General features: G+C 32.3%; 2 protein-coding genes across 2 annotated transcripts; both read left to right on the forward strand.

Annotated features, from left to right (window-relative positions):
• The first annotated feature begins 3,930 nt into the window (after window positions 1-3,930).
• Window positions 3,931-6,234, forward strand: LOC106773654 (non-specific phospholipase C4). The gene is made up of 4 exons (XM_014660385.2): window positions 3,931-4,606; window positions 4,856-5,265; window positions 5,352-5,522; window positions 5,874-6,234. Exons 1-4 carry the CDS (start codon window positions 3,996-3,998, stop codon window positions 6,203-6,205), a joined length of 1,524 nt encoding a protein of 507 aa, XP_014515871.1. The 5' UTR covers window positions 3,931-3,995; the 3' UTR covers window positions 6,206-6,234.
• Window positions 6,235-7,711: 1,477 nt separating this feature from the next.
• LOC106773695 (40S ribosomal protein S17-2-like) lies at window positions 7,712-8,368 on the forward strand. The gene has a single exon (XM_014660432.2). It carries the CDS (start codon window positions 7,796-7,798, stop codon window positions 8,201-8,203), a length of 408 nt encoding a protein of 135 aa, XP_014515918.1. The 5' UTR covers window positions 7,712-7,795; the 3' UTR covers window positions 8,204-8,368.
• Window positions 8,369-12,112: the final 3,744 nt, after the last annotated feature.

A 12,112-nucleotide genomic window follows, 5' to 3' on the forward strand; every position in this document is an offset into this window, starting at 1 on the left:
ACACAAGACACTTTGATTCTAAAGTTAGATTAACGTTGACAGTTCAAATATTTATAGAATAAATGTAGATCACCTACCTCCTTATCTCAAACATATATTTATATATTTTGAAGTGAGTTTTTGATTAACAATGTTCTAATTATGGCCAATTGTAGGTAATAACACTTTACCTCTAAGTTTTTCAACATTAAGGTTAATTGTTATAACCAATAAAAAGTACAAATTTGAAGAACAAATTAGGCCATTGTTGAAAAACTTAGGAAAGAAGAGGTTAAAGGTATACGGACGACACTTCTGCGTCGTCGATGTCATTGTCTGTCTCTTCTTCTATTTTGGGATTAACCAAGAGGGTCATGAATTCAGTTGCCAGTGTGGCCAATGTAGATACAAATAAGGTCTTACCCGTCGAAGATGCTGAGACCAACGTTGAGTTGGAAATCAACGTTGCTAATGATGGGGATGTGACTGCTTAATCTCTCCCGGTCATTCTAGGTTATGGGCGACTCACGAGGTTAAGGAATACGTAACCGACTTTTGCATGGGACACTAGCTGAGGTGGTGGACCGAGCAAACTCGCTTTGTTGAGTCTACAAAGAGCACTAAGATGTTCAATCTAACCGTGTTCAAGGGAAACAACAAGGTATATCATGGAAATTAAAGTTGTCTTATGGATTTCTTCTTCTCGTATGCCTATCTCTTCAATGATTTGCTTGTTCGCATTCCTTTCAACGAATTTCAAATAGGTGTAATATGGGAGCTTAATGTGGCACCTACTTAGCTACACTCAAACAATTAGGCTTGGATATAAGTATTTGAGGTCCTTTGCTCGACCGTCAGCCTCACTCCCACTCCCTCCATAATTTTGCACTTCTTTCGCCCTCGTCCCAACTCCAAGAAAGGTTGGCTCAACCTAATATCTAAGAAGGAGGGGTGGCTATTTTTCTTATACGCTACCTCCATTAAGGAATTCAAGACCAAGTACTTCTGAACTGATCCGTGAAGGCATAGGGGGACTCTTCCTTCTCTTGTTTGAGGTTCACCAGCACAAGAATCGTTAGGTGATGCGATCGGCTCATGACAAACTGCTTGTCGAACAACAAACGAATGATGATGAAGTTGACAATGGAATTGGGTGGTAGCTAGTTGAACCACACCAAAGCTTCCCCTTTGAGGAACAGGGAGAAAACTCTACACACACTAGGTTGCTTGCGATGTAGAAAGCCATTTGGTTGACGAACATCCTTAAATGTTCAACTGGATCAATTGATCCAATATACTTCTCGAAGGTCGGGAGGATTGGAGGCATGGGAGTCTCCATGATTTTCACTATGAAGGGCAACAGACTGGCCGTATTGACTGTCTATACGGACGAGTTCTCTTTGCTAGCTCTTGTGTTGCCATCATGGGTATGCATGGGTCTTCTTTATGCCTGGTGGAACATGTTGATGTTATTGTTGTTAGGCCGAGGCATGAGGCACCAACCACGCCTTGCTCATGGAATATGGTTGCATTTTCAGCCCTGATGGTTGCAAGCTCCTCTTCATACCCTTGTTGCATTTCTTCCATCTACCTTTGCATGTTTCTGATTATCTCTAGCTAATTGGGGGGTGATTCTCCAATTCTTCTACCATAATATTATTTTTCATATTCTTTATAGTCACCATAGAGTTTATTGGTTGTTGAAGACTCGAACCCATAATGGACATGATAATGTTTCGGGATGTAAGATCGATGTTAAAAGTCCAACATCAAGTGAATCACCTAGGGTCCAAAAGTTGTTTTCAAATTCAAGTCCTCTCGTAATCGTTCCTCCAAACTATTTGAAGGATACTCATAAAAGGCACTCGAATGCACAAGTCAACTCAATGTTGACAGTTCAAATATTAATGGTACAGTAAATACATATTACCCATCTTCTTATTTCAAACCTATATTTATAAATTTTGGAATAGACTTTTGATTAGCAACGATGTAATTACGACCTAATTATTAGTAATTACACTTTACCTCTATATTAAATAACATTAAAATTAATTGTACTGATAATTGACCATTCAGTTCATTTTTCTACCCATCTGATCTTACTAATAACTCACTCACGTATCGTTGCAAAAGTTGACCGTCTGTCCATGACTCAGTTCATGACTCACTAAAGAATAACATGCACTTACTCCATTTACAAGATATAGCAAAGTTTTAAAGTTTAAGGAAATTAAATAAAGTACCCATAGTAATTACATTTACTTTAAATAATTTAACAGTCTTTAGAAAATGAAATTGCTGAAGTTGGATATGATAACTAAAATTCGTCATTATATTAATGTGATGAATTTTCGTTGATGATGTATTCTAATAACATTACCACTTCTAGAATCAAGTGGTCTTCGTCATTGTTTATCTTTCAGCATTTCCAAAACCAATACGTGTTCATGTTTTAATATGTTATGTCTCTCCACGTTGCATCACCAACCACAACATTTCTCACTTTTATTTTTATAAAATTTAAAATCATCCACCACTTAAAAATAATTAAATTTATGTATAATAAGATATTAAATTAAATAACACATAAAAATAAGTTACAATATTTTCATTCCAACCTTAATTATATTGAGATGATATATTAAGGACAATAGTTACATCCAACGTATTATTTGTTTAAAGTCTTAAATTTTTCATAATTTTATTTTTAAAAGACATGTTAAAAAGTAAAAAACACATATATTTAAATTATCTTTAATCTTAATTTTTAAATCACGTAAAAATATTAGATGTAGTAAAACTAGTTAAGGATTATAAGTGTTTTCATAGTCAGTGTTCTGACTTTAAACCTATTAAAATGATATTATTATGATTAACTATCTATTTGATATATTATTTGTTTTAAAGTTTAAAATTTCTTCATCATTTTCTTTTTCAAAATACTTATCAAAGTTGAAGAAAAAAAATACAAATTTAAATTTATTTGATTTTGATTTTTAATAATGTAAGACTATTAAGGGCATAGAAACAACCTTTTTATAAATAAATTTATTATTACCATACAATAATTTAGTGTTAATTAGTCTTATTTTTCACCATTGATCGTTTTATTATACAATATTGGTAGTGCAAAGAAGACGAAATCTAAATCTAAATCTATCACCAATCAAAGAGTTATCTCTATTTCCTTCTTTCTTCTTTGGTCAAATTTCTCCACTCATAAATTTTTCTTTATAAAGGATTAAGTAAATTAATACAACTCTCTGCCAGTTATATTATTTTCAGAAATTCCAGACATAACAATAACTTACGATAATACTTTGTCTTCTTCAAAAAAGATATATTTTTTTTTTCAAACTTTTGTTTACCTTTCCATTTTATGATCTTTTTCAATTTCTTTAAATATACTTCCATAATATTTAGCCTAAAGAAACTGAGTGTCAATAATTAACACAGCTAAACTCGTGATTCTCCCTCAATTAGTGGTGAAATAAGAAAAGCAGATTCTCTGTCATATCAGAAAAGAAAGATAAACCAAAGAAAGAGAAATCATATCATCCAATAAAGTAAAGCACAATTATAATAATTAAGCCAAACAAAATTACAAAATAATGGGAAAATAAATAAATTAAAACAAGCTATTTGACAGAGAATATACAATAAAAAGAAAATACCATATAAATTATAGCATGATTTAATTAAATAAAAAATTTATCATCAAGTCAAATTCAACCATAATCAATTTTCCACTTAAATTTCAAAGTAAAATATAAGGAATCGTTACCTAATTCTTACATAGGTGTGAGTTAGCTAAACCATGTGTGTGTATATATATATATATATATATATATATATATATATATATATATATATATATATNATATATATATATATATATATATATATATATATATATATATATATATATATATTTCACCTTCTCTATAAAAGCTTCTATTCACACCCCATTTGAGAATTCATCAACACTACCTCAAGAAATCTCAGGATCAAACATGTCTTACCCCATCAAAACGATCGTCGTTTTGGTTCAAGAAAACCGTTCGTTTGACCACATGTTGGGTTGGATGAAGTCCCTCAACCCGGAAATCGACGGAGTCACCGGTTCGGAGTCAAACCCAATTTCCACCTCGGAGCCAGGCTCGAACCGGGTTTATTTTTCCGACCAGTCTGACTTTGTTGAACCGGACCCGGGTCACACGGTGGAGGATGTGTACGAACAAGTTTTCGGCGAACCGTGGAGCGAGTCCTCGACGACGAAGAAAGTGTTGCCGACAATGGACGGGTTCGCTCAAAACTCGGTGAAGCAAAAGAAGGGGTCAACGGCGGAGACAGTGATGAACGGGTACAAACCGGATCTGTTACCAGTTTATCGAGAGTTAGTTAAGGAGTTTGCGGTGTGTGATCGGTGGTTTGCTTCGGTTCCCGGTCCGACCCAACCGAACCGGCTATACGTGCACTCTGCGACGTCGTATGGGTTGACCACTCAGGATACGCAGAAACTTATTGGAGGTTTGCCACAGAAGACTATATTTGACTCTTTGGACGAAAATGGGTTCAGTTTTGGAATATATTACCAATACCCACCATCCACACTTTTTTATAGGTAATTCACTTTTCATCTGTTTAATTGCAATTTAAAAAATTTAAGTATAGTTAAATTTGATTAATATAATTATTTTTAAAATTTTTGAATTTAATTGAAGTTTAAAGTAAACTTTGATTTCAAGTAAATCTAAAAAAAGTATTAAATATGTCGATGTAAACTTAAAATTGATTTGAGTATTTCTGTTAATGAAATTTAAAGATAATTTTACTCTATTTATTGTTACTAATAATTAAAAATATATTTCAGAAACCTTAGGAAAGTGAAATACATAGACAACTTTCATTTGTTCGATCAAAAGTTCAAGAAGCACTGTGAAGAAGGGAAATTGCCAAACTATGTGGTGATTGAGCAAAGATATTTTGACTTGCTATCAGTGCCTGCAAATGACGACCATCCATCGCATGATGTTGCAGAGGGACAAAGGTTTGTGAAAGAAGTGTACGAGACACTAAGAAGAAGTCCTCAATGGAATGAAATATTGTTTGTGATAACATATGATGAACATGGCGGGTTCTATGATCATGTGCCAACGCCTGTCGATGGAGTTCCAAACCCAGATGACATTGCAGGTCCTCCACCATTCAACTTTCACTTTGATAGACTTGGTGTTAGGGTTCCTACCATCATTGTTTCTCCATGGATTCAGGCAGGGAAAGGTATGAATTATTTATTCTCGGCTTTTGATGATGTCTCAAAATATGTTATGTTGTAGTAATTAATTAATTATTTATGTTGTATACAGTGTTGCATGAACCCTCTGGGCCATTCCCAACATCACAGTATGAACATTCATCAATACCAGCAACTGTGAAGAAAATGTTCAATCTTCCTCATTTCTTGACAAAGCGTGATGCATGGGCTGGAACATTCGAAAATCTCTTATCTCTTACCACTCCACGTACTGATTGTCCAGGTCAGATATCTATTTTTCTTTTCTAGTATCATTATTTAATAGAGATTTATATAAGGGATAAAATCAATTTGGAGTATATAAGTAGATATAAATTGTTGAAAGTTTCATATCGACTAAAGATAAAGTCAATTTAGAATATATAAAAGATATACAAACCTCACCTTTCATTATAGTTTTGTAGAGTTGACTTAGGATTAAAGCCCACCTTTTAATATGGTATCAATCGGACTCATATTAGATCACATAATTTCTACTACTATCATGCACGAGATGTCATCGGTTGAATTAAACTTAAAGTCTACTAACAATTTTTGTTTCCATTTTGATTATTATTCGTAATACGAATTTCAGTGAAATTGCCGGAGCCTATGAAACTACGAGAGGGTGGTGCAGAAGAAGATGCAGGATTGAGTGAGTTTCAAGAAGAATTGATATACTTGACAGCAACTTTAAATGGGGATCATAAGAAGAGTACGTACCCCAAATTAACACAGAATTTAACTGTTTCAGAGGCAGTTAAATACTGTGAAAGTGCATTTCAAACGTTCTTGAATGAGTGTGAGAAAGCAAAGGAAAGTAGAATTGATGGATCTGAAATTGTTCATTGTGCAAAGCCACACACAGCACCACAATCCAAAACTTTCTTGCACAAGATGTTGTCTTGTATATTGTGTAAAGATTGAATATCCAATATCAACTTTACTTTCTCTCATTATATGTTCTATTATATATTTGTTATTCCTCTTTTACTACTTAATTAATTAATTAATTAATGGACTATTATTTTAAGGGATGATACAAATAATGATAATAACAAAACTATATATTGATTATAGTTTCATGAATTTGCTATAAAATTAATTGACTATTATTGTAAGGGATGATACAAAAATGATATTAACAAAACTATTGATAATAGTATCATGAATTTACTATAAATATTATTAAAGTTAAAATGTTGTGCTAACAGGAAAGGTTTAGGGAGAATTAGACTTCCTTGATAGCAATAAATTATATTCAAATAATATCTTTTAAATAATTATGATATCATAATAAAAAAATGAATTTTAAAATCATTTTAAAATTTTACATTTGAATTTATAGAATTGTTACTATTAAACTATAACATTTATATAGAAATTATTAATATATAATATTATAAAAATATTTTAAATATAGATTTATAAATCTATATTAATTTATATATAATTATTTGAAATATAAATTCAAATAAAAAAACAATATAAAGTTTGATGTAATAAAATAAATACATTTAAAGTTTTAAAACAAATTTTAAATAAAATTTAATATAAAATATAAATTTAAATAAACTTAATCTCCTTAAAAATATTAATATTTAGTAAATTTTAATTTAAATAATAAAATAACATTTATATAAATATTAAATTTATTTTCAATAAATAAAATTGTTCAATTTTAAAAGAAATTGAAACTGAATCAAATTAAAATAATAAATAAAATAATCGAATTGAGATTCGAATAATTATTTGATTTATGACGCGATATCAACTTAAAACGTCACAGAAGATTTTTTTTTCAAAAATTTAAAAGAATTAAAAATTAAAAATCAAATCCATGAATGTGACACATATTTTGTTAGTATAATAATATTAAAAATTCTAATTATTGTATATTTTAAAAAACAAAAGATCCTAGATCAAGCAAAATATGGGAAAAGAATGTACCTTTTCTTATATAATTAATTTGGATTTACTAACATTTTAATAATAAATTATATTATTCAAAAAGGTTTAATCCAAAAAATACTAAGAAAAAAAAATAGAAGTGATTTTTGTTTTTTAAATTGTAAGGGGAGTGACATAAGAATGAAAAGGGTTACGTGGAGAAACAAAATAGGCTATTGCGTACTACATTTCCATAATTACTAACTGCACCCATACTTCAACAGAAAATGTCTAAAATACCTTTTATTAGTGTATAACACTATTGCTGCTGTTAAAAGAGAAAGAGTGTCATAGAGGAAGAAGAATACAGAGAACATTGAAAGTAAATTTATGTTTAAAAATATCATTTTAAAAATTTGGGGAGTGTACGAAGAAATATTATACGGTGTAGGAGTAAAGCTGAAGCCCAATATGAAAAAAAATATAAGAAAGTTAAGAGGAAGCCCAAGTTATAGGGATAAATGATGAAAACCTAAGTTTTAAGGAGCAGTGCGAAAGAAGAGCAGAGCAGAGAAGAGAAGCCGCAGAGAGAAGCGGAAGAAGAAGAAGAGAAGAAGAAGAAGAAGCATGGGGCGCGTGAGAACGAAGACGGTGAAGAAGTCTTCACGGCAAGTGATCGAGCGTTACTACTCTCGGATGACGCTAGACTTTCACACGAACAAGAAGCTTCTAGAAGAGGTGGCGATCATCCCCTCCAAGAGGCTTCGGAACAAGATCGCAGGTTTCTCCACCCATCTCATGAAGCGCATCCAGAAGGGTCCTGTTCGCGGCATCTCGCTCAAGCTGCAAGAGGAGGAGCGTGAGCGCCGCATGGACTTCGTCCCCGACATCTCCGCCATCAACACCGACCACATCGAGGTCGACAAGGAAACCATGGAAATGCTCCACTCCCTCGGTATCAACGACGTCTCCGGCATCGTCCAGGTCGACCCTGTCCCTGTCCAACCCACCTTCGCCTTCAACAGGAGGTACTGATCCCTCCTCTGTCAGTCACACCAAGGAATTTCGCTTTTGCTTTTATATTCATGCTTTTCGCTTCCTATTTTTCCTTTATGTTGTCGGTACTGTCGCTGTTTTAAGTCAGACCCACTTCTAGCTTTTCGATTATATCAAATTATATACCATCTGTTCTTCCCAATTTTTTTTCTTCCGGCTTTTTACTCTTACTTTTAATTAATGAAAGCTGCGTTGTGTTGTGGTAATTTTCGATCAATTTGGGGGAATGGAGTAAACCCTAATTGCATTCGAGTATTGAATTTTGATTCGTGGTTTGTTCTTAAAGTAAAGAGGATTTTTTTTTCTAGAGTTAAGAGTCTCCTAAAACAAGCATATGATTGCTGTAATTATGGTTTCATCACCCAATTTCCTAAATTTTGAGTGCCAAGAAAAAAATCATTACCACACTGGGTACCAATCAACATTTTTCTTGTAATTTCGTGGTAAATGTGAATAGTTCTCTTAGTTGAAAGATAGTCACGATGGATTAGCTTAACAACCCTTTTTGAGCGCCCCTAATTTATTCTCGCTGCAATGGGATGAATCCAGGACCATATGCAAGAAGGATTTTAAGCAGTTGTGGTAGATATTGCTTACTGGAATAAATATTTGGATTATTCATTTAGTGTGGTCCATTTTCACAAATTTCTTATTCAAACTTATTGTTACAAAACTATAGTTTTAGTTCCAAAATCTGGTCCGTTTGTTTTAGTTTTTACATGACAAGCATTAGAGGCTGCTTGCACAAAGGAAGACTATAACGAACATCATAGATATTAGGAATGAAACGATGGTCATTTTTTGCAGAAACCAGTACATAACACTTCAGGATAGAAAAGTTATTCAATTTGGTTTCTTAGTGTAAGGCCACGATTGTGCTTAATACAACAAATTTTGAATTGAATCATCCTTTCAGAGAAAATAACTTCAAGTTGAACAATGCTAATGTCTCTTAATCAGTGATTTCAACACAGTAGGCTGTTGAAGATCGCTATCAGTTTTCAGAACACCAAGCAATCTTGTTCAGAATTTGGCAGTAATGCATTCTCTCATACTGCATATCAGTACGAACAGTGCTTGGGTTTCTGCATTGATTTTTTACCTGAACAAATGGCTAATGATGGATCTGGATCCTCTAAATTGAGTAGGGAATTTCAAGAGTAAAGTGTAGCATTGATAAAAACGGATGACATAATAACTTGATTTTGTAAAATGTTTACATTAGATATCATATCATAGATTTCCAGAAGAATTGCACAGAAAGAGATCCGATTTAGGAGAAACCAAAAGAAACAAATACTTTATAAATAACAAATTTGATTTACAGAAAAATCACACAATAGAGTAAGAAAAAAAGCGGAAGAAGAAAAAATTATTTTAAAGCGTAGAAGAAGAAATGCACAATTCCAGAAGAAAAACTACCATTTGAAATGAAACAAAATGTTGGACACGCAAAAAGAAGAGAGGAGAGGAAGAGGAACGTTACACATGAACAAACCCACATCAAAACTACTAAAAGCAACTTTTTCTTATTTTAACCATCATTTATTAATTTATTCTCATGACTTGTGAGAAATGTAAAATGTTTTTTTATCCATGTTCTGCTTATCATTTTTTTTAGATCTGTTCTATTTCGCTTAAGTCTCCTTTATAAAAAGGGTCAAACATACTGTTTACTTTTTTTTAAAAAGTAATGTTTTTTTCATATTCAAGTAAATTTTTATATTTAACTATTCTTTATAAAAAAAAGTTAAGATAAATCAAATTATGAATCAAGAATGTGAAACAAAGTACAGATTTGTTTCAAAGTTATAAAAGACTTCTAAGAGTGGAAATAATATGATTATATATATATATATATATATATATATATATATATATATATATATATATGACTTTATTTCTATTTTCATTGACTTTTTAAATTTTAGTATCATTTTTTTAGTGTTAAATATGGTTTCTATTTTTATAATTTATGTTTAATTTGGTCATTTTTTATAACGTTATCTAAATAGTTATCATATATTATATGTGGATAATGTTTGAATGATCTGTTTCATTTTTTTTGACGTAATTGCAACGTGATATAATTTTCTTCCTAATACACCCAAAAATCTTAGCTAGCTACCATGACTAACTCAACGTCGTGAGTCACCACAACACCACTTTTGGTTGTGCTAAAACACGAGTGAAGAACGAACTAACAAACCCTAATGGTAACATCGGACAATAAAAGTTCTAAATCACATCATCCAAATCGAAATAGAAACATGGAAATCGCAAGCACAAATCGCGACACCACCATCATAGAAACCCTAATTTTAGGAGTGATTTTGGATTTGTGTAAGGTGTGGTTTGCATTAAGGGTTTTGTTAAAGATGGATTCACATTTTGCATTGGAGGCGCAAGGTGGTTCGTGATTCCTCTTGGCTGGTGATGCACTTGCAATGGTGGAGGAATTTGATGCGTCACGACGGTGGAGGAAAAAAAGTTGCTCTAATAGTAGCTATAATAGTGGTTACATTCACAGTGGTGGAGGAGTAAAACAGCAACACATGGTCACGTAAGCAACTATACAAGATGAGCACGTAAGCAATAATCCAACAGCTCATTCAAACATTGTTCACATGTACATTATGTTAATAACGATTTAGACGATCTTATGAAAAAAAGGATGAAATTGTACATAAGTTGAGAAAAATTGGAACTACATCGAACACTAAAAAAAATAAGCCTAACCACCCACATGCACGCACGCATGTACACACGCACTCACGCGCCCACACAGACGTGCACCCACGCACACACACACGAACACACCCACACACCCGTACACACACGAACACACATAACACACACAAGAGTTTTATATATATTATGAAGACATAATAGAAAAATAAGACTAAAAATTCAAAAGAAAATCTAAATTTTTAAAATTAATAGTTTCCATATGCATGTGAAGTTATAAAGGTTTAATTCAGTACTTACATCATACCAATGCAACTCATCTTGGACATGGAATGTCACTCCAGCGAAGTGTTCTGCTTTGTAATAATCCATTCTTACTACCTCATGCAAGACAATTCTTCGTTTATCTGTGATTTGACCAACCAATGATTCCATTCTACCTATTTTTTCTATTATTTTAAGGATTTTATTCTGTCGATACTTAACAGCCCTGTGCATAAATTACACTAAAAAAAATAAGTATGACCACATTGAAAGAAAATTGTTATAACAGTACTACTTTTGATCCATTCTTACATTGTCAATATGTTCTTCTTATTCTTAGTGACATGATATATGGATGCAGGATACACTTCAAGAAACTTTTTGACATTTTCTACAATTTCAGTTTTAGTTGCTAATAACAATGTTGTGTGCTCTCATCTTTCTTTAGTTTTCTTGCACCTCTCTTCCCCTTTTTGTACACTTATTTTTTTCCTTTTTGCCAATTTAAAGGATTACGTGGCATTGTAATCAATAATGTCCTATTATACTCATTGTTTGATACTTGCCATGATAAGTCATATTTTACTAATGTGTTAGCTAGCTATTCTGCCAACTTATGTTTTTTCTTTTCCTTCCACATGTGTTTAATTCCTTTAAACTCTAAAATGAAACATCAAAAGCAAAAAATTTATCATAATGAATAACATTTTTTAACTACAATATTGCTCGTTTAAAGTAGAGTATTTTATGTGAAAAATGAATGTAATAATGATTCATTCAAGATAATAGAATGCGACAAAGCTTGAAAGAAATACCTGCAGCCAAACGTTTCCTAAAGCTGTAGTTTATCTTTGAAATAGCTGAAATTTGTACACGCGCGCGCGCGCGCGCACACACACACACACACACACACACACACACACACACACACACACA

The sequence above is a fragment of the Vigna radiata genome, chromosome 9 (genome assembly GCF_000741045.1).
Source record: "Vigna radiata var. radiata cultivar VC1973A chromosome 9, Vradiata_ver6, whole genome shotgun sequence".
In the NCBI taxonomy this organism is placed as follows: Eukaryota; Viridiplantae; Streptophyta; class Magnoliopsida; order Fabales; family Fabaceae; genus Vigna; species Vigna radiata.

What these genes read in the sequence shown, in the direction of transcription:
- LOC106773654 (XM_014660385.2), top strand. Translation starts at nt 3,996, where the DNA reads ATGTCTTACCCCATCAAAACGATCGTCGTTTTGGTTCAAGAAAACCGT. An exon ending in CCATCCACACTTTTTTATAG is followed by an intron (nt 4,607 to 4,855) that starts GTAATTCACTTT and finishes AATATATTTCAG; the next exon opens with AAACCTTAGGAAAGTGAAAT. An exon ending in TCCACGTACTGATTGTCCAG is followed by an intron (nt 5,523 to 5,873) that starts GTCAGATATCTA and finishes TACGAATTTCAG; the next exon opens with TGAAATTGCCGGAGCCTATG.
- LOC106773695 (XM_014660432.2), top strand. Translation starts at nt 7,796, where the DNA reads ATGGGGCGCGTGAGAACGAAGACGGTGAAGAAGTCTTCACGGCAAGTG.